The sequence below is a fragment of the Netta rufina genome (assembly GCF_964035555.1).
Source record: "Netta rufina genome assembly, chromosome: 2".
NCBI lineage: Eukaryota > Metazoa > Chordata > Aves > Anseriformes > Anatidae > Netta > Netta rufina.
The window spans coordinates 106,275,271-106,297,959 of NC_140124.1; the positions used below are offsets into that span (position 1 = coordinate 106,275,271).

At 38.2% G+C, this 22,689-nt stretch overlaps 1 protein-coding gene across 6 annotated transcripts in view; it reads right to left on the reverse strand.

The window, feature by feature from the left end:
• The window catches only part of PTPRM (protein tyrosine phosphatase receptor type M), a 464,463-nt gene that overhangs the window by 188,215 nt on the left and 253,559 nt on the right, over nucleotides 1-22,689 (reverse strand). For all 6 annotated transcript variants that reach the window (XM_084281573.1, XM_084281572.1, XM_084281574.1 and 3 more), the window contains one exon: nucleotides 18,345-18,447. In XM_084281573.1, coding sequence (XP_084137699.1) covers nucleotides 18,345-18,447 — 103 coding nt within the window. The remainder of the gene's footprint in view (nucleotides 1-18,344; nucleotides 18,448-22,689) is intronic.

Below are 22,689 nucleotides of genomic sequence, written 5' to 3' on the forward strand. Positions count from 1 at the left end.
TGTCTTTTCCCCCTGGGTATAGAGCCTTGTGGTTAATTGTGTTTAATTATTTAAATGCTAGTGCTCAATTAGGACTGACTTGGAAGTGAAACTACCACACTGCTACACAAGTTTAAGAGATTATGTTAGAATTAGGAAGAACAGGATGACATGGATCCAACTATGTCTCCGCAACATTTCTGCACCTGGAATTCCTTAATACCAAAATAGTATCCCTACCCCTACTCTCCAAGTGGCAGACTACTACTATATATTGATACAGTCAATTTGATGAGGGACAAAGTATTAGTAATTCTCCATACTTAGAAACAACCACATAATTCTACACATATTTTTTCCTGTAAAGAAGCGTATACCTCCCTTTGTCACCGAGAAGGTAATTTTTTTCTTCTTATTTCTTCTGCTGAAAAAAAAATACATTTTAAACCACTGCAGGCCTCAAGAAAAATAATGATCAGAAACAACTCACTTTTTCTGAACCACTTACATCCTCTCTGTGACTTGCACTCTCCATATTTAATATGGATTCATGTAAGGCTTCTTATTCTTCAAACTCCCAAATGTCAGGAAAATATACAGATTTTGTACATATTATGTAGTCCTAAACAGGATGAAGTGAGTGCAAAATGACAATAAAATTAAACCCACTTATAAAGGGACTATTTCACATGACTTCAAAGTAATTTTCTACAGGTGTAACTAACACAAGAGAGGAGAACATTTGGCTCTGTATTCATACATTCTCTCAGGCTTTAATGGTGTATTTGCTGGTTGAGCAAGAGACATCTCTGATCATAGATCTCCCCTAATGTGCTCCATACTGTATCAATGAGATCTAGCTACTAAATACAGACTGCAAGTGACAAGCTAAGGAAGGCAACAGGAGGTGTATTTATTGCTATTTTTAGGGAAAGAAATGTTTAGAATGAAGAGGCTGTGAGGACACGTTGAAATAGTTTTAGCTTGCAGGTAGGTAACTGTGCATGTGAAAAGAGAAAGAAAACTGAGGAAACAAAACCAGGAAAAGACTGAGATGTAAGAATACAAAAGACTACTTATGGCTCTGCACAGGAACATAGAGAAAGAAGAAAATAAAAAGAACAGGGAATATACTGAAAATAGGTTGAGATGAACCATCACCTTTGACAAAAAAGAAGTGAAAGAGAAAGCAGAAGGAGGAAAGTTAAAATAAAAATTAAGCCAATCTAAACCAGGTATGCTTTAAGCAAAGCATTTTGTAACAAGTTACATTCAGCTACTCTTTATAAGTCACATGCAATATGTTTGTAAAAAGTGCTTGATTCCGTAATTATGTTATGAAATCATATCATATACTTCTGTAAGATTAGGGGGGAAGGGGAGGAATTGTTTAACCAAGAATGGCTGCTACTAGATCTCTTTGTGTTCATGATGATCTAGTGACTATTTTTTGAACTGTTCTGCCTACTGATATTTGGCGTCTCCCATAAATAGCTCTGATATACACAAGGCGACAAGCCTTCTAATAGGTATGTCACCATTTTATTTTTGGCTATATAAAATGTCTCTGCTGAGGTCTCTTTTATGTATATGGGACAACGGCATTCCATTTACATTGATCCAGTACTGCATTCTTTAAATGCCACTTGAAAACAGAAGAGTCTTAGGAGTCTTATAAATAGACTAAGACACTGTGAGTTGTACAGTGAGAAGTTCAGAACGTTTACCCAAGAACATGCCGTAATCCTGCCTGTGTTCCTCACATCGTCTGTGATACCCAGATCCCACCCTCAATATGCTCAGCTCCTTTTAGTATGTCCCAAATATTGTCTGGAAAAGAGGCAACACATGCTGTGGCTGTTTCTGGGCTACATATGGGCTTGCTGGTATTTGCAGCTCTCTACTGATGGACAAAATGAAATGAACTAGTAAGTTCATGCCATAACACAGCCTAACTTCCAGCATGGATACTAATCTGGATCTTTCCTCTGTATGGAGAGATCCCAAAATGTGAAAAAAAATGAAACTTCAAATCTATACAACATTTAAAAGGTATCAAATGTGCTTGAAAATTTCCAAGAGGTCCAACATGAATGAGGAAGGGAAGGTGCCCAGATGTGTGAACAGTACAACACATATGCCTTGTTTTCTTTGGTGTAAACTTAACTCAATTCAATTCTTATCTTGGGTGAGAATATATAGGACACACAAGCAAAGAAGTGCTTCCTTCATTCATCCGACCAGTGAACAGGTTTTATTCCTACTCAGCATAAGTTCTCAGTCCCTTTAGACACTAGATACTATTGATCTCACTCCACAAGGCTTTATGCTCTTAATTTAAAGCCTAAGCAGCAGCAGCACTAACTTAAATGATGCTGGTCTAAACTGAACTAACCTAAGGCTTTGGATTCTCCAGGGCTTTGAGACTGACTTCACTGCAGAGCAGAATAAAATGGGGATGCCTCCTTCTGCCTTTGCAGTCTGCTCACAACATGGCTATAAAAAGAATGAAAACCAGAGAGGAATTGTGAGGATAAGAATACCACGAAAAATTCCACAAAGCCACTATTCTGAGATCTTGTGGTGGACATCATGAAAGAGATGCCCAAAAAAAGGAAGAACTTTCTCCAGACAATGACCTGTTCATACAGCTGCTTACTATGTATGACACTCCCCACAGTTGCAGAGCTATTCACAACGGTACATAGATATTTTTTCCTCACAGTTCCTTTAAAGCAGAAAATATTACTTCAATTTATTTTCATTCTACAGATAGGAATGGAGAGAGCATGATATATTGATTTGCAGAAAGCTACACAGAATGTCCGTACCTGAACCAGAAATCAAACCTTGGTCTCATCTGCATCATGCCCCAGTGCAGTATCGTCTAGGCCACCCTTCCTACAGGAATAAGACTATTATTTTCAGTAACCAGAGCCACAGTCATCACTCTCCTACTGTCTGAAGAAGCTTAGCTGCTTTTCTTCGCTACCACAGAGCTCTCCCTCAGGGAGTCAGGATCTGGGTTACTTCACTGTGTACAAACATTTTATTTTTTAAAGATGTTGCAGAGATACATTTCAAGATGTTACTTTTGCTGATATCAAAGAATTAATAAAACATTTAAAGTAGAGAATTTCTTCTACAGTGGCCTGCTAGTGAACTCTGTCTTAATTTGAATATTTTTATTCCAGCAATCACCTATTTGAAGCAGGGAGTGAGTGAAGAGGGAGATGGGGAAAAGGGAGAGATACAGAGGGAAAGAGGGAGAGACAGAGAGGGAGAGGCAAAGGGCATTAAAGTTGCTGTGAAATCCCATCAGGAATGAAAACAACCATTAGTCCCAAATTATGTGGAAGGCTTTTATAATGAAAATGCCCCATCATCAAAGTTACTTAGTTTCAGGAAACATTTTTCTCCAAACTGGTTTATAGCTGTTTATATGATAAGACTGCCGCCACCTTTCAAAACTTGTATTAAAAACAACTTCCTTCCATCAGAATAGTTTAAGGTAACAAATGAACAAAAAAATCTCAGTACGTAGAATGCATTTTGGCTTATTCCACTTTAAAGAACAAGTAGCATAGCGACTTAAATGCTCAGTTTTACATCTGTTGTGCTGTGGAGGTGTTCCTGCTTAGCAAACCTCTGAGAACAGCGTGTAACTCTTAGTGCAAAAAGCATATAACCTAAACTGCTCTTGTTCATAAAAAACAATAATGAAAAAAGATAATAGCTGGTCTTGCACAGGCAATTTTTGTTAGATGCCATGTTTGATATAATAAATAGATGCACACTGTTGAATATTTCATTCTTGTAACTTTAATTCTCATTGTCCTGGTTTGATCAAGATAAGATCAGTCCTAAATTGCTTTGGAATATTAGCTGGGTACGATGAATGTATTTTATATTCTCTCAACCGTAACTCATTACAAGGAACTTGCTTGGCATCAATAAGTCACTATCGCTTTTGTGTGTGTACGCGTGTGTGAGAGCGTGTGTGGCTCAATACCCTGCTGCTAGGCTATTTAGTGATAAAATCTGATATAATAAAATATTAATTACAGCTGAAAGGTTGGGTGAGAAATATGAACTCAATTACAGTCCCATATTGTGAACAAAGGGCAGGGTGAAAAAAATCCGTTCGTTATAGAGGGTCGGGATAATAAAAGAACAACTAGAACATTAGACTCAAGCTGAGTGCTCCCTAAAAGGCCACCTGTTATTAATCTTCACATCAGGGACAGAATTTCAGGTAAATTAGGTCAGGATTAAAGATTTTTTTCTGCTGATTTTTTTTTTCAGTCTTAACTAATTTAAGGATTTCTTTATCTGAGCATTTTTTTCTTTGATGTCACTGCAATTTAGTAATTAGAAATTTGTAACAAGCAGAAGGACACAGCAATTATAATTAAAGGTTAGATATCATACACATGGTACAAACGTATCACCTTATACGGTACAAAAATAGATAATAACTAGCAGTCGATTCTAAATGTCTTCGATTCAGTCAGATTGGCTGCTTTTCAGCACCAAGCTGTTGCAGATGTGGTCCTACCCTCTTAGAAAGCTATGGATTTTTTTTACAAAAACCTCCAGCAGTGGAATATAAGTTATTTTAAGACTTATTAATAAATATGTTTCTGTTCATCCGTTCAATTTACCTGGATGACTTCAGATGAATTACCAAAGATCTAACAGAATGTGACCAGATTGTAAAGAAGCACAACTGTGAGCCAAAGTTAGTCCAAATCAAATCATATGACCTTGAGATCATGTGTTTAGTAGTGATTCATAAGAACTGAACAATCTTATTTATTATTGCAGGCTAGGATGTGCCATTATATCATAAAATAAGATTTTCACTGTCTAAAGAATTGAATCCTTGAAGGCTTAACTTTTTAACAGTGTTCTCTGTTTCAATGAATTCTGAAACTCTGACAATATATTTTGGTACCAAGCCAGAAAACATATTTTCAATGAATTTACATTTATGATACTTGCAACAATCCAACAACCATTTCAAAGCTTCTTAATCAGCTTTATGTTCTTTGCTTATTTTTTTTTGAAGAACAAAGGAAAATGGTAAGTTCATAAATACAAGGAGAGAATAATATCTTGGTATACAGCAAGCGAGAAGCTTTTATAAACCAATATTACACCATTTAACCAGTTTTCAGGTTGCCAAGGCCAATTTATAAAACAACTGGAAAGCATGGAAAAAAAAGTAAAGTCTTGTCACAGATTAAAAGAAATTTAAAAAGCGAAACTGTCTAAAATTATTTAGTTTAAAAAAGAATGAAGTTGGAAGGGATCTAAAAGAAATATTTAAAACCAAAACCCATGGCAGAGCTGACTGATCCTTTCTTTTCAATCTGTCATGGAGAAATAAAATATTGATGCACAATGCCATTAAAGTATAGATCAACCAGGAAGAAACAAATGAAATTCTAGGAGTCTGAACAAAGGCAAACCAATATGCAGCTACCTGAGACATCATACAGCCCATCTTAACACACTCACTGGTAGCATTTCTGAAAGCGTATGCCTGACTCTCTAATGGTCAAGCAAAGCTCTACAGCTTGCAAATCGTAGGTCTGCTTCTGACTAGTATAGAAAAATTCATTACAACACACCTTCAGCTCCAGCAAAGTCCCTGATGATTTGTGAACCATCAGACTCTACCTGGTTACTTCCTGCTACATAAGACAGGATGAAAAGAAGAAACAATCTAGTTACTGTTATTGCAGAATTTGATACAGTGCTATGCCCCAGACTTCACAAAATAGACAGAGAATAGATCTAGCAAGGTCTAAATGACACTAAGTTGGGAGGAGCTGGGCAATCACCAGCTGCATGAAGTTCAACAAAGAGCAAGTGCCAGGTTCTGCACCTAGGACAGGGCAACCCTGGCTGTATGTGCAGACTGGGGGACAAGAGGCTGGAGAGCGGCCCCACAGAAAGGGATCTGGGGGTTCTGGTCGACAGCAAGTTGAACACAAGCTAGCAGTGTGCCCTGGCAGCCAGGAAGGCCACACACATCCTGGGTAATCAATAGTTGCACAAAGATAAAGCAAAAGAATAATTAAAAAAAAAAAAAAGAGAGAGAGAGAAATTAAGTGATTCAGTTTTAAAGAATAGGAAGATTTCCTCACTTCTAAATCAATGCAGAAATGGTAATATATACCATTCTGCTCAATCTCCAGTATCCATCTCACAATTTATGCTTATTATATAAGATGCTGCATCCAGAGCAGTGGTTTTCACTCTGTTCTCTGCAAATTTCTAGGGATACGCAGTTTGCAAAATATAAGAAAAACAAAAATATGGCTTATAGATGTAAAACCACAGTATAAAGATCTATGTATCTACTGCAATATATTTACGGGTTTACAATTTAAAAAAATAATTTCTGCTACGAAAAATGTATTACAAGTAAGCAATAATCTACTTCAATATTTTCCAGTAAACCATGAACTCCTGCAAACATTGAAATGTAACAACGTTCACATGTCTAACTGTATGGAGTTGCATAGCTCTTACTTAAAAATGCAAAATAATACACACATGCAAATTGATGAAGAAGCTTGGATATTACACAGGATCGAAGAATTTGTATTTAGAAGAGCAGATCAGCTAATGGATTTATGATACAAAGTTAAAGCTAAAACAGTAAATCATTCTACATTCCACAAAGCATTGTGCACTGGAAACCTACTACTGAACTGGGCTGGGGAATAAAGCAAATAAATGTATTAAAAAGAGCGGATTTAAAGTAGAGGGAGCATGCTTCAAGGATGCTCTGCAACCTGCTGGCTTATGTGCAGCACAGAAAAAAAATATTTGCTGAGACAGCTAAACGAATACACAAGCCAATTTCAACAGGTTTTTTATTCAAAGCTTGAAAACTGTTTACTGCTCATTAAAGCACTCACAGAGGATATAAAGTTTTTCATCTATTCAACCAGGGGATACAACATGGAGCACTGAGAGACTAGTTCAAACAGCTCTGCTGCGCTGTTTTAAGATGTTGTCTCATTTGTCCATTCTCTCCTTCTACCAGATGCTATGCTTTCATGGGAGACTCAGTGGTAAGCAGCACATGCTTGTGCTTCAGTTGCAACTGAAAAGACCAGTGTTATCACTTAGGCAACCCAAGGCATAGCAGATAAATTTACTCCTGCCAATTCTGCTGTGGGAGAGCAGGACCATAGCAAAAATAACCACAACAAAATTCTCATCTCTCAATGTTATCACCTCTTTCCACAACTTTAATGCAGTGGGTCCTAGTCCAGCAATTTGGAAATGGAGATTACTTTCTGTGTTCATTTTTGTCCTTTCTTCTTCACAAAAAGTCTCGGCAGGGCACTCTAATCAGCAGTGCAGAATGATGCAGGCAGATATAGAAAACCAGCCATTTTTGTAGCATTGTCCCCAGTTTCTCAGGACTTGTGTGGATAAATATGTCTGACCTTCTCTTCTGTGAGTGAAGGTGTAACTCGTCCTCCTCCCTGCACTGGGAATGATTCTGGAAAGATTAGGTGGCATAGAAACCCTGGCAGCATGATACTGTATGGCTCTTCCCACAGGAAATTTGGCTGTAGATAAAAGATTCTGCACAGTTTAGGATTAGAACAGATGTTAAATACAGATCAGACTCAGGTCTTGTGCTTCTACTACCCCGTGAGACCAATCCTGAAAACAGTTTCAGCTCTAGATGTGAGAACACAGTTAAATCATTCACCCTCATCTTATTTCCCCACGGCAATTTCTCCCCAAATTCAACATTTTTATAATGCCTTAGACATCTAGCCTACCACTCTCTGAGGCTGTTTTAGGCTGAGGCATTTATACTGCTCCTGACTAAACAGTTGCTGCTTTCAGTTGTACAGCTGAGTAAGTGACTCTAATGTTTCTTTATGTCATTTAATGTAATCCAGTTGAACAGATTAGCTTTTACTTAGCAATGCTTTAGAGTCATGATGCTTGCTGCAAATGCCAGTGGTTTTCTTCCCTGCTTAAATGAACAGTGTAACAGAAAGAAAGTCCTCATGTTAATGTTCAGGAAAATGAATAATCTTTCAGCATCCAGTATGGGAAATGGCAGTGTTTCACTCTGAGAACATCTATAGTTTTTCTTCTTCTTTCCAGGTAGCATTCCTCATTATTCTTTTGTCTCCTTTAATATTACTTAACATTATATAAAAGCATTCACTTGTTTGTACGGAATGCATGATCTAAATGCTTTAGTGCACACAGAATGGTTCAATCAAATTTTATTTATACTAACTGTTAGGAAGTCCCCCAGAGCACTTTGTCCTGTAAACCACAGTACTCCTTCCGTGCATTTATGTATTAGTAATAGAATCTTTTTTAATGCGGTCATTTAGTGTTTGCTAGTGAATAAAAGGCTCATATAAATTTCCTCATAAAAAATAGTACCAGAAGGAAAAAACCTAAGGTCAACTGAAGTATGAAGATGCACCCCTGTAAGAGAATCTATAGAAAAAGCATTTATATAGTACAGGTTAATTCTGTGTTGTAACCTAAATTATATTTAAAAAAAAAAAAAAAAAAAAAGACTTCTGGCTCCCTGACAAAGACAGCTCTGGTATGTGTGACCCTCTTGACAAAGCTTGTGCCCTACTGAGGGATGACATATACAGAAAACTCAAAAGGGACTTTGGGAACTATAGTGCCATGTGACCATCCGTCACAAAACACTGCATCATATAATAATTTCTTTAAAATTATTTACCACCACCTTCCTCATGTTTGTATCTGTATCTGTTCCAGAGCTTCAGTTCACCACTGAGTAGAAGCTTTAAATTTGATTCATTTACATGTTTGTTTAGGTGCTCTCTTAACTGAAATTGTTCTTTTTCCTCTCTGAAGTTTATTGCTCTGAAGTTATTTTTGGAAAACAACCGTATCTTCTTTTCATCTTATCTGGCTGGCTGAAACAAATCTAGCTCTCAGAGTCCCTCCACATACATGTTTACCAGCTCCGTGATCGTTCATGCCATAAAACTCTGCTGCTGTGGTGCTAGTATATAGATTAGTATTTCTCGGTATATCCGAGCTGTGCACAGCAGTTCACACAAAGTCCTGCCAGTGTCTTCTATAATGTCATTTACAGATTGTCACCTTTGCTGGAAACCCTACCTGCTGTGTGCAGTCTATTTGACTATTCCACAGCCAAGCCATGTTTTGATGACTCACAGTCATACCACAAGCCATCAATACACACTTTCTTCGCTGCTGTTATTTCCAAAAATAATCCTCCATCTTACAGCAAGTATCCTTGTTATTAGCTCGTAAATGCAAAACCTTGCATTTCATCTTATTTGTGGTAGGTTAATCCTGAAGAATATTCAGTACTTCCTGTACATCATTCCCATCCAATGCTGTAGGATCTGCTTTTACTGGCAAGTGGTTTTCAGCATGTTACATTGATATTTGATACTTATAAATAGAACATGCAGAATGTTATTGGTCACCTCTCCATCGTTAACTCAACACTTCACAGTACAGCACAATGAATATGTACTTACATCATGGCCGCTGGTTTAGAGCTCTTGTGAGCCACTTAAAAATATATAGTTAATTTAAATTCTATGAAAGAAAAGCAACTGAATACAAAGAACTATGAAAAATTCAAAGCATATGACATGGCTAAAGGATAGAAAGATCGATGTGCAACACTGACAAGGCTTCGGTATCTAGAGGGACCAAGCAACTTCCAACATGACTTTCAAGACTGACCTGAGTGCTTATTTAGTCAAAATGGGTGAACAATCACTAAAAGTGATTTTACACTTTGTACCTGGGATCTCTCACTACGGAGTCTGGCACTCAAGAACAAAAACGCTGATGAGATTCAAATGCCCATGAAAATACACCTGTAGCTAAGTGATAAAATGTTCAGTTGTAAAACGTTATTCCACGTTGACATTATGGATACAGGAAGATGGCAAATGCATAATGCACAGAGTGTCAACAGTGAAAGCTTCCAGAACATCAATGGGTTATATGTGTCTGACTATTCCTAACCACAGCGTTACAGGAATTCTGAATGGGTCACCCAGCACTGGGCTACCGTGATACCTCCCTTCAAAAAATGATTTTGGAGAGCCTCCAGAAAGTACATCCCCACATAATCCTGTTCAATGATTGCTCATGGAAATGTACACATTTCATGTACTCCCTCTTCAATCCTTCCACAGCACACAGTAAAACGAAAACAAATCCCTGGCATACTTCAGTAAATACAGGACAACAGTATCTCTTTCCTGTGTTTTCAAAGAGTGTTCTGGTTGTTCTGTGTTGGAACTCAGGCACATATAACCTGAGCGCACTTTTTAAACCATGCAATGCAGTAACTTCCAGTGATACTCATCACTCTTTCATTATGGTCCCTAAATTCTTCAGACTTTTTTTAAAACTAAACACTTTTATCTTTCAAGGAAAGTGCCCAGGAAATACACCTGAGTCTCCTACATCCTCATTGAGAAAGAGAAACACGTCTCTTAAATACTCAAGAGTGTTACTGAGAGAGATGAATGTAGGATTCTACCTCTCATGTAGTCTCTTCCAAGTGATCAGTGTGACCATAAGAAAGGAACTGCCTAAACTCAGCCAGAAGTAGATGCTTATGTTTAAACACCTTAAAGGCACTCTTTTCAGGGCTTTATAGCATAGGTCTACGTCTGCTTAAGATACAAATCTCTAAGGTCTCTCTGCAGAGATGTGTGGCAGTCATGCCTGCTCTTTCCACAGTGACCCAATGGTCTGAGCAGGGTTCTCAAAAACTACTGACCAGGGTTCAATACCGTGTTCAAACTGAGAGGCTTTCACCATACCACTCCCAACATCCAACCTCCCAGGCTGTGTTACTGTCTCCTCCTACTAAGGTTGGCCAGCATGCAGACAGAACCGTAAGAATCAGAGAAGAAGAAAGAGAGCATTCATGAAGGAATCTGTCTGATCAAATGGAGACTCTCCTTATTTTGTCAATTATTTCTGTTTTTATTCAATGACCATCTAAAATAAAACATATTAAAAGTCCTGTGAGAAAGGAACAGGATTTCATGTCTTCTGCTTGCACAGGAGGAGCTTTGTGCTCCCACTTAGAGGTCTCTGCTGGTTTTCTGATAACACAGGAATGGCTGAGAACAGGCTCGCTGACTTGCTAGGACTGAGCTGCCTACAATCCACTTAGGCTATATGCATAACAGGATATTAAGTAGACCAATGGTACACCACCCTCCCTGTTAAACGGTTTGAATGACTTCCAGAACGGCTTTGGCATCAGCCAGTTATCACTCACTCTCACCAAAATTTCTGGATATGGATCAGGGCCCCTTCCCAACTGGCAGTCTGTAGATGGTCCTTCTGCCTGGGAGCCGAACATGAACTGTTCTTAGCCAGCTGGACTCAGTACCAGAAAACGGTATGGGGCATCCAAAATTCACAAGTAAATATGCTGACCTAAAGTCTGAACTTCAGTAGGCTAAATATGGCCCTTGGAGGTCTGAATAGATGTTCCTTGGAAAGTGGCTGTGGAAAAAATGACAGCGGTCTGTGTGCACTCAGAGACCGAGCCATTCATTGTAAAAAGTAGATTCAATAAAAACATGTTTTAACAATTCTGACTGAAGTTGGCATTCCGGAGCTAGCGAAAATGGTATCGGTTCCAAGAGTTTATTATTCACAAGCTGAATTGCTATGGGACTTCAGCCTTAACCAGGGAGACTGGAAAAACCCAATGGTCCACAGGCTGCTAGTGAGGAAGAGCCTCACTGAACTAGATTGGCATGCTGTCAGAGCGAGAGGTGAGCAACACAGAGAAGACTATCATTAGGAATTAGGCAAATGTATCCTCTCCACTGCACTGCATCCTACTTAAGGCCAGCATGTAGAAGGAAGAAATCATAATACAAATTAAAAAAAACAAAACAAACAAACAAACAAAAAAAAACAACAAAAACCAGAGCATCATAACAGTGCTGCAAATTTTTCAGATGTCAATTTATACCCAAGCCCTTGAGAAAGTATTGGTGAGTTATGAAACTGAAAAATAATCTCTTTGGAGAAACAGAATAATCTATTTTCTCTTTTGTTCTGGAATTGCTCCAGCTAGCTTGCTTTATTTATAATAGATAAATTTCTATTAATCGCATTGCTAAATGACAGATAGTGTTGTGCTGGGTTCTCATTGACACAGGAATCAATGCTCCATTTACCCTGGGACTGTGAGACATCACAGTAAAAGGGCCATGGAAATTTCTGAATAAGTCAGCAGGACATGTGAAACTGCACTGCTCATGCCCAGGCAACATGTACCATAAATTCTAACTCAAGTCACAGTAAAAAGCCAAGGACAAGTTCTACTGCATAACAAAAAAGAATTACAGCGTTTTTACAGCATAAGCAATTATTGTACTGTTCCCTCAATGAAACTGAAATTGACCCTTCTGCTGTAAATAATTATACTTGTTGCTATAAAGAAGTGACAATTATGGGCATCAATAAAACCCCATCCCTGCTGCATCACAGACATCCTCAAAAAAGTTTACTGGCTGCCTTACAGGTTGTAAAACTATGATTTGGAAATACAGTTTGCAGGCAGGTGCTGACCCTACAGCACACAACTCAACTCTTTATGTTTAGAGACCCTTAAACTATAGAAAGGATGCTTGTGACAAGCAAATAAAGAAGCAGACAGTAAGTTCCCTTCATGCTCTTTAAGCCTTGTGGTCTCGCAGTATTTCAAGAGGCTGTATTTTGGACATGACATTTCAGAACACTAGTGAGTTACTAATGCTTTTTGAACATGTATAGTAACGTTATTTCAACATAACTATTTATATTTATCATAAATCCACCAAACATCATCTAGACTGTTTTATCAGTGAGCTCTCGAAAGGCCAAAGTTCACTTTTCAGTTTATTGAGAAGCTTTCCAAATCTTTCCCATTACTGTATACTTTTGATATTTCTCTCCTCAGCTGTGTCTCCATGAGGTTTTCTTTTTTTCTCATTACTGCATTACAACCCTTGTCATGTCACTGGGAATAGAAGGAAATTACAATAACATGCTAGCATTACATAACACGGTAAGTAGGAATTGTGAGTGATCAGAGCTAAAAATACAGGTTTTGTAATGCTTTTACTTGCATTTGCGGTTGCCGTGTTTTTGTCCACACAGAGTGCTAACACGTCTCTCATTGTGTAAATCAGCATTCTCCTGTTTCAAAGCTCATTTGTTCACTTATCCTGAATTTATAATAATACTGATGTCTGCCTCCGTAATATATGCACGGTATCCTGCTCTTTTAGGATCCCATCTTTTAGGATCTTTTAGGATCCTGCACCTTTGAGGCCCAGCTCTGTGGTTGCCATGTACTCACAATAACATGAGTGCCCCATGGCCTCTTCAAGGCTATGGAAAATACCCCAAAACATTTGCATTCAGGCTGCTGGAAACCCTGCTTCTTATTGAGTTCTAATGATAGCTGTCGCTGGTCTCCAAACAGCCTGGCTGGCTTGCTAGCTTTTGTACACGAGCAAGCATGCAAAGCTTGCTGGCTTTCTCGATGGCCAGCGAAACCATTTGATCTGCTGATCTGCTGACCAGGCAGGTGCTCTTGTGAAGACCATAGGTTTCAAGGATTAAGGAAGTTAGTGGCTTCTCTAGAAGGCTGGCTGTCAGATTTGTTTCCCCAAAGAAGGCTTCTAACAGGCTGTCTCTCAGACTTCAGATGATCCCATTTCTTCAGATGGAAGTGTCTCAGCTGTATCGCGTGTCCTAGCTGACGTGGCAGAAGGACTGCAAACTCCTGCTGTCATCCTATTAGAAAGTGAGTAGACACAGTGACCAAGCAGAGGGGGTGGCCAAACACCTATCTGGCTGATATTCATAGCACTGGTGATGCTGAAAGAAAGAGATGAGGCCCTTCGATATGCCTTTCTTCCCTGCAATGTGTGTGGCAGGGAGGAGAGCAACCACGACCTCTGCTTCATGTGCAGCGCGCAGTGGCTCTAGTGGGGAACTGCTGTGTTACAAAGGGGTCTTTGCATTTCAAAGGTGACAATCTCAGTTTAATTTACTTCTTCTTCCTGCCAGCCAGTGGGTAGGAATTAGGTCTTTCACTGAAGAGCCATTATACTACGAGTGGTGCTGAAATGGCTAAACCACGTGAAGAATGATTTGCTACCTGGGCTCGAGTTGACAGAGGTTTCTTTACACTATGAATCTTAAGATGAATCGTGCTGTTCCCATCCCTGGGACTATATGCAGAAGGCCTTAATTCCAGCTATGACAATGAACCTAGTATTTACAGGGTGCCTTTAAAGGTCTCGCTTAGGCCAATATGAAATTGTTCTAATTGCTCTAATCTCTGTGGAATTTAGACAATTTGAGCACGCCATGAAATGTTTACCCAACTAAGTAGTAGAAAGGAGTGCTTATCGCTTTAGATAACGCGTAGTTTGAAATTTCTAAGGTCGTTTTCAGCTGCACTTCAAAATACCTAATAACTTAATATAGCCTTTTGAGCTGAAATATAATATAAATCACTTCTTCAGGGAAGAGAGATTAAAGGTAAGTTAAGTTTCAAAATCAAGCACTTCAAATAAAGAGATGTTTGACTCATTTTCCCAGTAAGAGCTGTTCCTTTTTTAGGTCACCCCATCTATGTGCTGAAGAAGTTGGGCACACCAATGATAAAGGGGAGGAATTAAAAATAAAAAGACTGCCTTCACTTTAGCACAATCTCAACTCACATGATTCAGTTTATCTGCGTATGGGTTCCTTTGACTGACCTCAGCCTGTGCAAAAAATACTCTGGCATGCAAAATGCCATGTATGGCATCGAGGATGTGGTTAGCTGATTTGATTAGCTCTGTTTGGTTACTTCTTTTACTCCTGGCTGGAAGAGGAAGGTCCCAGGTTTTTGTGTTGTCTATAAGACCAGAAGGAGTGCCTAAATGGGACATTGATTGGAAGAGTTTTACAGGGCAAATCCTGCTCACAGAAGCTCTGCACTGTAAGGTGAGAAAGGTCAAGTGCTATCCACAAACTCACCAATGACCAGAAGGCAGAGCAGAGCCTGGATGGCCTTGCCTTGTCTTTTATCCTTCTTGCTCCTTCCCCCAGTGTGCTGTTCCCAGAGGACTTGCTATCACCAGGTGTTTCTGGTATTATCTGGGACGAAATCTTTGGGATACTTACACTTACAGCATTTTAAGGATGTGGCTCTGAATAGCAGGAGGAGGGTGGTATGGTGACAGCATTTTGCTGATTATGCTAGTCAGATAAAAGAAGTGGAAACACTCAACCTTTATCGAGGCAAGACCGAATGGAAATTTATGTGACAAAGAAAACTTGCTTCTGCCGCTGATGCTAAAAGCTTGCAGGAAAACTTTTCCAGAGAAGGTCACAAGAACCTTTTATAATGGAATGCAGTAAACAGTCTAAAGCTCTTCCTAACATAGATGAATACATAAATAACACTAAATGCATGCAGTCATTGAGCATTACATTTTTCATTCCCGTGTATGAGCCAGATCTTTGCAATACATTAACATTCCTTAGTTGAAGCAACTGGAACTGACCAATCTATGGACCTGCATAAGATCTGGCCACAGGATCTTTCAAACTTTAAGCTAATTTGCACTGGAGAAGTAAAAGGTAGAAATGATATTGCCATGAAAGTGTGAGTACCTCAACATATGTTCAATAGCCCTTATATAAAAATATTCACAGTTTTATGATTTTTATGCAAATTATTTAGAACTTTACTGACTCATATGCACGTACCTTTGGGAAAAAAAATCCACGATTACACATATATTATGCAATTTCCAAAGAGACATCATATTAAATTAAAAAAAAAAAAGCCTTGCAAATTAAAATCATTCTAGAAATCAGAATAGCTTGGCCAACTGTTAAGTAAATACATATATTCATCATTACTGAATGCACTACTGCTTTAAACATACATAATTCCAAAATAATCTCCTTGAAATAAACACAGCAACTGCCATAAGACCTGAAATTGAAGACAAAGCAAGCAGTATTTGTTGTATTAAAACTCTGACAAAATAGATTTTAATCATGTCCAGTCTTACAAAGTCTAAAACAACCTGGAATGCCATTTGGCCTTCATGATTAATGTGTACTTTATCATTGTAAACAGAGCTTCCTGAACATTTCTATAAAGTCTGTTTTTTGAAGCAACATTTAAACAAGCAGCATTGCCCTTTCTCTCCTTTTATGTTGTGGTGGTTGTGAGAGGATTCTAAATAAGTAAGGAGATATCAGGATTTTTCATATTTCATTAAAGAATTTAATCACAGGAAAGAAAAATAGAAAAAAAAAAAAAAAAAAGCTGCAATACCAAGTGACCTCAGGTATTAGCTTCATTGCCTTGAATGGCAGAATTTGTGCACTCCTTATCCATCTCAGGAATTAAAGAATTTTATGTGACATGGCTGACGTGCTGATCAATAAAACAACAACAATCATTTACACTGCAAGTTTAGTGCAGTTTCAAAAACCTGCATTAACCAAGCTGGTGCTTGTAGCAGAATCAATACACAAGGCATCATTCTTAGTGATGTGCATAAATGAAGTATGACTAAACTTTTAACACCCGATGAATATAGATTAAGATGATAACATCCATATGCAGAATGTGTTCTGCAAGCTATGCAATGACAATATACTTGAGAGTCTAATGCACAATAAAATGTTAAAAGTATTGAGAAATTCCTACTTTAGTTTTCATTCTCTGCTTCACGAATTATTTACATTAAGAGTTTGCAGTCAGCTTTCATTTAAGACCTGTTGCAAAGGACCTCAGCAAATTTGCTGCTGTGTTCATCTGTTTCTGTCAATTCTAAATCTTCGTGTTACTTTAAATCCCTCTTCTTATTTTCTTAACCACTCATCCCCTTATTTGGTGTACTTTAATCTCCTAATAGCTTCTTTCTGTTGTCAGTGAAGCTTCTGATGTGTCACTACTGCTATAGGAGTCAATCATCTTTAGTTCACGATGCAGTTTGAAGGAATTAAACTGTTTTTTATTTATGGTCCTATATGTTTGTGTTTAAAGCAAAACGAGTCTAAACAGTATTATTTTGATCCAGATGCCTGAATGCAGAAAGACTATACCACGTTTTAGGAGGTAAAGGAAGACAAATATCAAATCGTTCTGTTTATAATCTAATTTGCTAAATCAAACAGTTTCACTGTATCTGTTTTAATTGCTTTCTGTTCTTTTTCTCAGCGTGTTCAGACTTCCTGAAAGTGTTATATTTTCCTTTTAAAAAGTTGTCTGAATGACCAACAGTATGACATTTCCTAAATTCAGACATACATACATTCACCTATGCAAACATGTAATATATAGTGCAATGATGAATATTGCATAATACAAAAAAAATTTAAAATGGAATATTCTGATGAAATGCTTCAAAAATGTTATTTTATGTATATATAACAGATCTGTATTTCCCACGCTAACAGAAATTACCAAAACCTCAGCAGCAGGATGGAAATAACTGATAATCATTCACTACAGCTGGAAACATTTCCCAATAGTAACAACAGGATTGACCATTACTGAGGCTCCATGGTTAGTCAAAAGGAAAAGCATCTTAAACCTCTGAAAAAAATGTATGTCACTCATCTGTATTTTCTTCTCTTCAGAGTATTAAGCTCATTATTTGTTATCATTCAAAATAATCTAATCCTCTGTTTTCTTCACTGAAAAGCAGGCATCTTTTACTACAATAGGTGTGAAACTGTGATATAAACCACTGCAAATTGGAAATTCATTAGCAGACACTATATAACACTGAAGAACCTACGTTACTGGTTTTCTCTTTTTTTGTCCCCTACTTCTGCTTTCATGGTCAATTAAAAGTAAATACTTCATGAATGTTACAGTACATATTTTTTAAATTGGCTAACTTACTAAGAGCTGATTATCTTAAATCTGTGAAGTAAACAAGAAGAGAGAATATTACAGACAGTAGCTCAGCATAGAAAATGTGATATGCCCTTGAACTTATAACACTGCAGTAAGCAATTACCTTAAAGAAGCCACCCACACAACAGAACTATGGCTTTGTTCCTTATCTTCAAAGAACAAGCCACTTGCATCTGGATCAAATCCTTTAAACAATACATGAACACTCAACATCAAAGCACTTTCATTTTCTTCAGTTATTTAATTTAATTAGAGCTAATACAGACATGAATTTAGACACTGATTGCTGTGTAGAAAATCCCCAGAATACATGTTCAAGAAATTAATCAATTTGGTTTTAATTTTATAAAGATTTTTCCCCCAGTACCTGACAGGAGCGCCTCTGCTCTGTGCAGGTTTCAGCAAGACTGTCACAGTGCTGTCAGTTTGATTCAAAGGTGTTTCGAGTTCATATGGTGGCATAGAGGGTGCTAGAATAAGAAAAGAAAAGAGGCAAAAATAATCATTAGTCCTGTATTTCTTCTTTCAGGAGCTGTATCTTCATTTGAATATTTAATTCTAAAGACTCCTGCAAATATAAAGACAATATTATAGGTCTAACGTGCTTTCAGTTACAAATATGAGATAACTTTTAAACAACTTCAGTGAAGAAATTAAAGAAATCCTAGCTCACTGTCAATTCCAAGACAGCCAACAGTTCCTAATAAGGATAAGTTTTCACAAAGTACTGAAAGTCCCTGACTTGGAAATGAAAATTTAAATTATTTCAAGAAGAGCATCTGCAAATGTGCATGCCAGAGTGGCTATAGCTTTTGAAACTGTGAGCCCAGCTTCCTCAGTGTGTTTGTGGTATTAGGCTACGCTCTCAGAACTTGTCATTTCTGCAATTTTAAGTAGTGCTGTAGCTGTCACAGGCCTATTGTCCACCACAGGAATCATTTACAATAATCAAAAAGGATTATCACCATGAGAACTTATCATAGTTTGAAGCCACACTTAATGGCACTTTTGCAAACTGTATCTTCATTAAGGAATTACAGCTGTGATTAAAATAAATGATGCCTCAGTTACTGTCTTTTACTGTTGTTACTTTTTTCAATGCTATCACCTACTTGCATTTTTATCATTATATTGAATGGAAGGCTGCTCAGTTAATTGCTTGTTTAGCAGTTTGTTGTATCCTTATTGTCCCCTTATTAATGATGATACACAATTAATAGATTTAAAGGCTACTGAAGCACAAAGTGATCATTGCAATAACCTTTTTTTGACCACAGGAATAATGCAGGACAATGAACTTCCCTAAATTAATTCCTGCTTGAGCAGAAAATATATTTTTGATGAGAGAAGATCTTTTCTTTAGTTCTGGGTTCTCCCAATGGCTAATTATACTCATTGTTGAACATGAAAATTTATTTGGCATTTGAATTCATTTAGCTTCATCTTCCAGATGCTGGACACTTTGTGTACCACAGTGATTTAGTTACTCAGAGTACGTTGTACTCTGCATACAGACAGTATCATAGAATCATAGAAAAGTTTGGGTTGGAAGGGATCCTAAAGACCACCCAGTTCCAACCCCCCCTGCCATGAGCAGGGACACCTCCCACCAGACCAGGTTGCCCAAAGCCCCATCCAGCCTGGCCTTGAGCACCTACAGGGATGGGGCATCCACAGCTTCTCTGGGCAACCTCTGCCAGTGCCTCACCACCTTTGAGTGAAGAATTTCTTCCTTATATCTAATCTAAACATACCCTCTTTTAGTTTAAAACCTTTACCCTGTGTCCAGTCGCTACAGTCCCTGATAATGATTCCCTCTCCAGCTTTCTTGGAGGTCCCGTTTAGGTGCTGCAAGGCCGCAATAACGTCACCCCGGAGCCTTCTCTTCTCCAGACTGAACAATTCCCTCAGCCTCTCTTCATGGGAGAGGTGCTCCAGCCCTCTGATCATCCTTGTGGCTCTCCTCTGGACTTTCTCCAACAGGTCCATGTCCTTCTTGTGCTGGGGGCCCCAGAGCTGCATGCAGCACTCCAGGTGGGGTCTCAGAAGAGCAGAGTAGAGGAGGAGAAGCATCTCCCTTGACTTGTTAGCTAGTTGTATCAATTCTTAAGCTCTTCTAGCAGATTAAATAGTTCCATCGACATGAGTCTCTCTCTTTAAAGTGTATATTCCCATCCTTTGCACCTTCCCACTATTATCTGCACCTACTTGAAAGATGTATACAAACTTCTCTCGCCTTTATCCTTATTTCCCTATACATCTACATAAGGATTGCATTAATGTTTTTGTCCACAGCTCTTCAGTCTGATGTGAAACCACTAACATCTTCATCGTTTTTCATTGATATTCATCAGCCTAGGCTATGAGCTGTGGTTCTATGAGTCCCACCTTTGACTCTTGGCTACTTCTTCTCTCCACAGATACTTGGGCAACATCTATTCTTTCCTTTTCTTCTGTCTAGGTTAGTTTTCTTCCTCTTCCACATTGTGCACAAATGAAGGGGCTTATTAATAGAGAAAGAAGGAGATATTCTTCCTGTTTGCATTTTTTGCAATTGCTCACCCTGGTCTTCAGCAGCAGAAAGGTCAGACCCAGTAAAAGGTAAAGATTTTAGAGGCTATGTATCTGTGGTGGGCCACACTGAGTTGATGCACACACAGGCAAGACTCTTTAAGCTCAGAGAGCCTGAATCTATTTAGTGAGGATGGCATCTCAAGCTGCTCAGTTCTGTCAAGTTTCCACAGTTTGTGTGCAAATTGTAACATTTATAGTTTGCTCAAATCTGGAAAGATTTTCAGAGTGATGGCTCAGATTAATGTCTGTCTTCTCGCTAAATATTCAAACCCCTGTTTGAAAACACTTCAGTAATGTGTTGGTCACAATAACTTTTCAGTATGTCAGCCATGTTCCTGAAATGGATGAAATTCTTCTGGGTGAGAAAAGCAGCATAAAAAAAATTCAGCCTGTCTTTTCATGAAGTTATATGCAACAGAAAACAGTGTCTTCCAATACAGTGCCCATCAATTTTGATAGAAGGCATGGCTACTAGCTCTGCTTTTAGTAATGCTTATTTACATAGAGATCATTTCATCCATCAATGCCAATCACACAACTGTAGAATGAAACATGGCAACTATTTACAGTACAGAATAGTACTACTCATCAACTTAAGACAGGAAATTAAGACTAGGAAAATGCAGTCTAGAGCCAGACAAATTAAAATGACTCAAGTTGCAATGACTCAATTTAGAAATTGGTCAGAATGTGCTGTTGCCACCTCATATGTTCTAAAAAGGTTCTGTGAAACTTTTTATCCATAAATGTTCAGCATTTTCATTTCACATCTCTTCAAAACGGAGAACAGAGGCCACATCCAGAGCCTCAAAGCCTCATAGGTGAGACAATGACAATACAGGCCTATAGCACTGCAAAAAGGACACCATACTCAACAGCTAAAATTTCAGTTGTGATTTTTCAAGGATACTAAGAAATGCATGTATTCTGCTTCTATTTAAAATTCATCAAGAGACTGGCCTTAACTACCCAAGGACAAGTCTTAAGCATCCCTGTTAGCACAGTAACTAACATGAAGTAATGAGAGAGTGGGGTGCAGGCAAGACAGCTTGCAGAACCTCACCAGATGGTTGCTTGGAGGTTTGTCTCATTTCAAGCATGTCCATTCACACTAATGAGTTTCAGTTGGGGACAAACCAAATTTAGAAAAGAACGACAATTTAAACCACAGCACTGCTCCCAAATGCCCAGACTCTCCTCTATTCTCATCACACTCCTCCTGTCCTCATTCTAATAAGGCCTGATTCTGCCATCCTAACTCATATCAAGTCTTCTTATGTCAGAATTTACTTTCTGACAGAAAATGGTTTTGCTCAGTGTGAGAAAAGTGATGGAGAATGAGCCCCATCTTTACTAACCAGTGTTTATGCACTCTTCTAAGAATAATTTTCTAATTTGAAAACTATCACCTGCTATCTTTTCTTTTTTTCTCTACAGTCTACAGTCAATAATTCCCACCTGACATTAACTGTCCTTTCCTATAATAAAAAGTAATTGCCCCGATTAACAGTTATTTTTAATTCCAATGAGGACAGAAAACGACTGATTGGGAAAAGTATACAGAAAGAGAGTAAAAAGAAAGAAGATTTTGTATCCAAATGCTTTCCCTTATCCTTTCTGAAAAGCAAATTTGACCACAAATAGATCAGGCAATTTTCTTTAAACATTACCAAAGAGCCATAGTTCAACTGTCAGTTTAATTCCCAAGAAGACTGTAGAGAAGTTAAGAGGAAAGGGATTTCAACTGTAACTTTGCAAAACATTTTGTCATCAATTACATAAGCATTTTAGAGTATGTAATGGTATTGCAACCCATCAGCTAGAGAAATAAAGTGTTCCTCTGCCTCTGGGAGGGCTTTAAAATATTGTTCATGGATCTGCAGAAGTGACAGAGTCATGCTGCTCGTGTCTGAAAACCACTACTCCTGATGTTCTTGTCTAATACAGTTTCATATCCACTTCAGTCCACACGCCTGCTAGGACGTATGCTGGCTGGCAGTCAGCTGCACTTTCTAAGAGAGCGTTAGACATACAGTATTTCTGTTCTACTCTCAATTGTTCATGGCTCATTAAAGAGATTTTCCAGCACTGTTACTGTGCTAATTTAGAATCGTGTCAAGGCTGAATAAGCTCTGAAT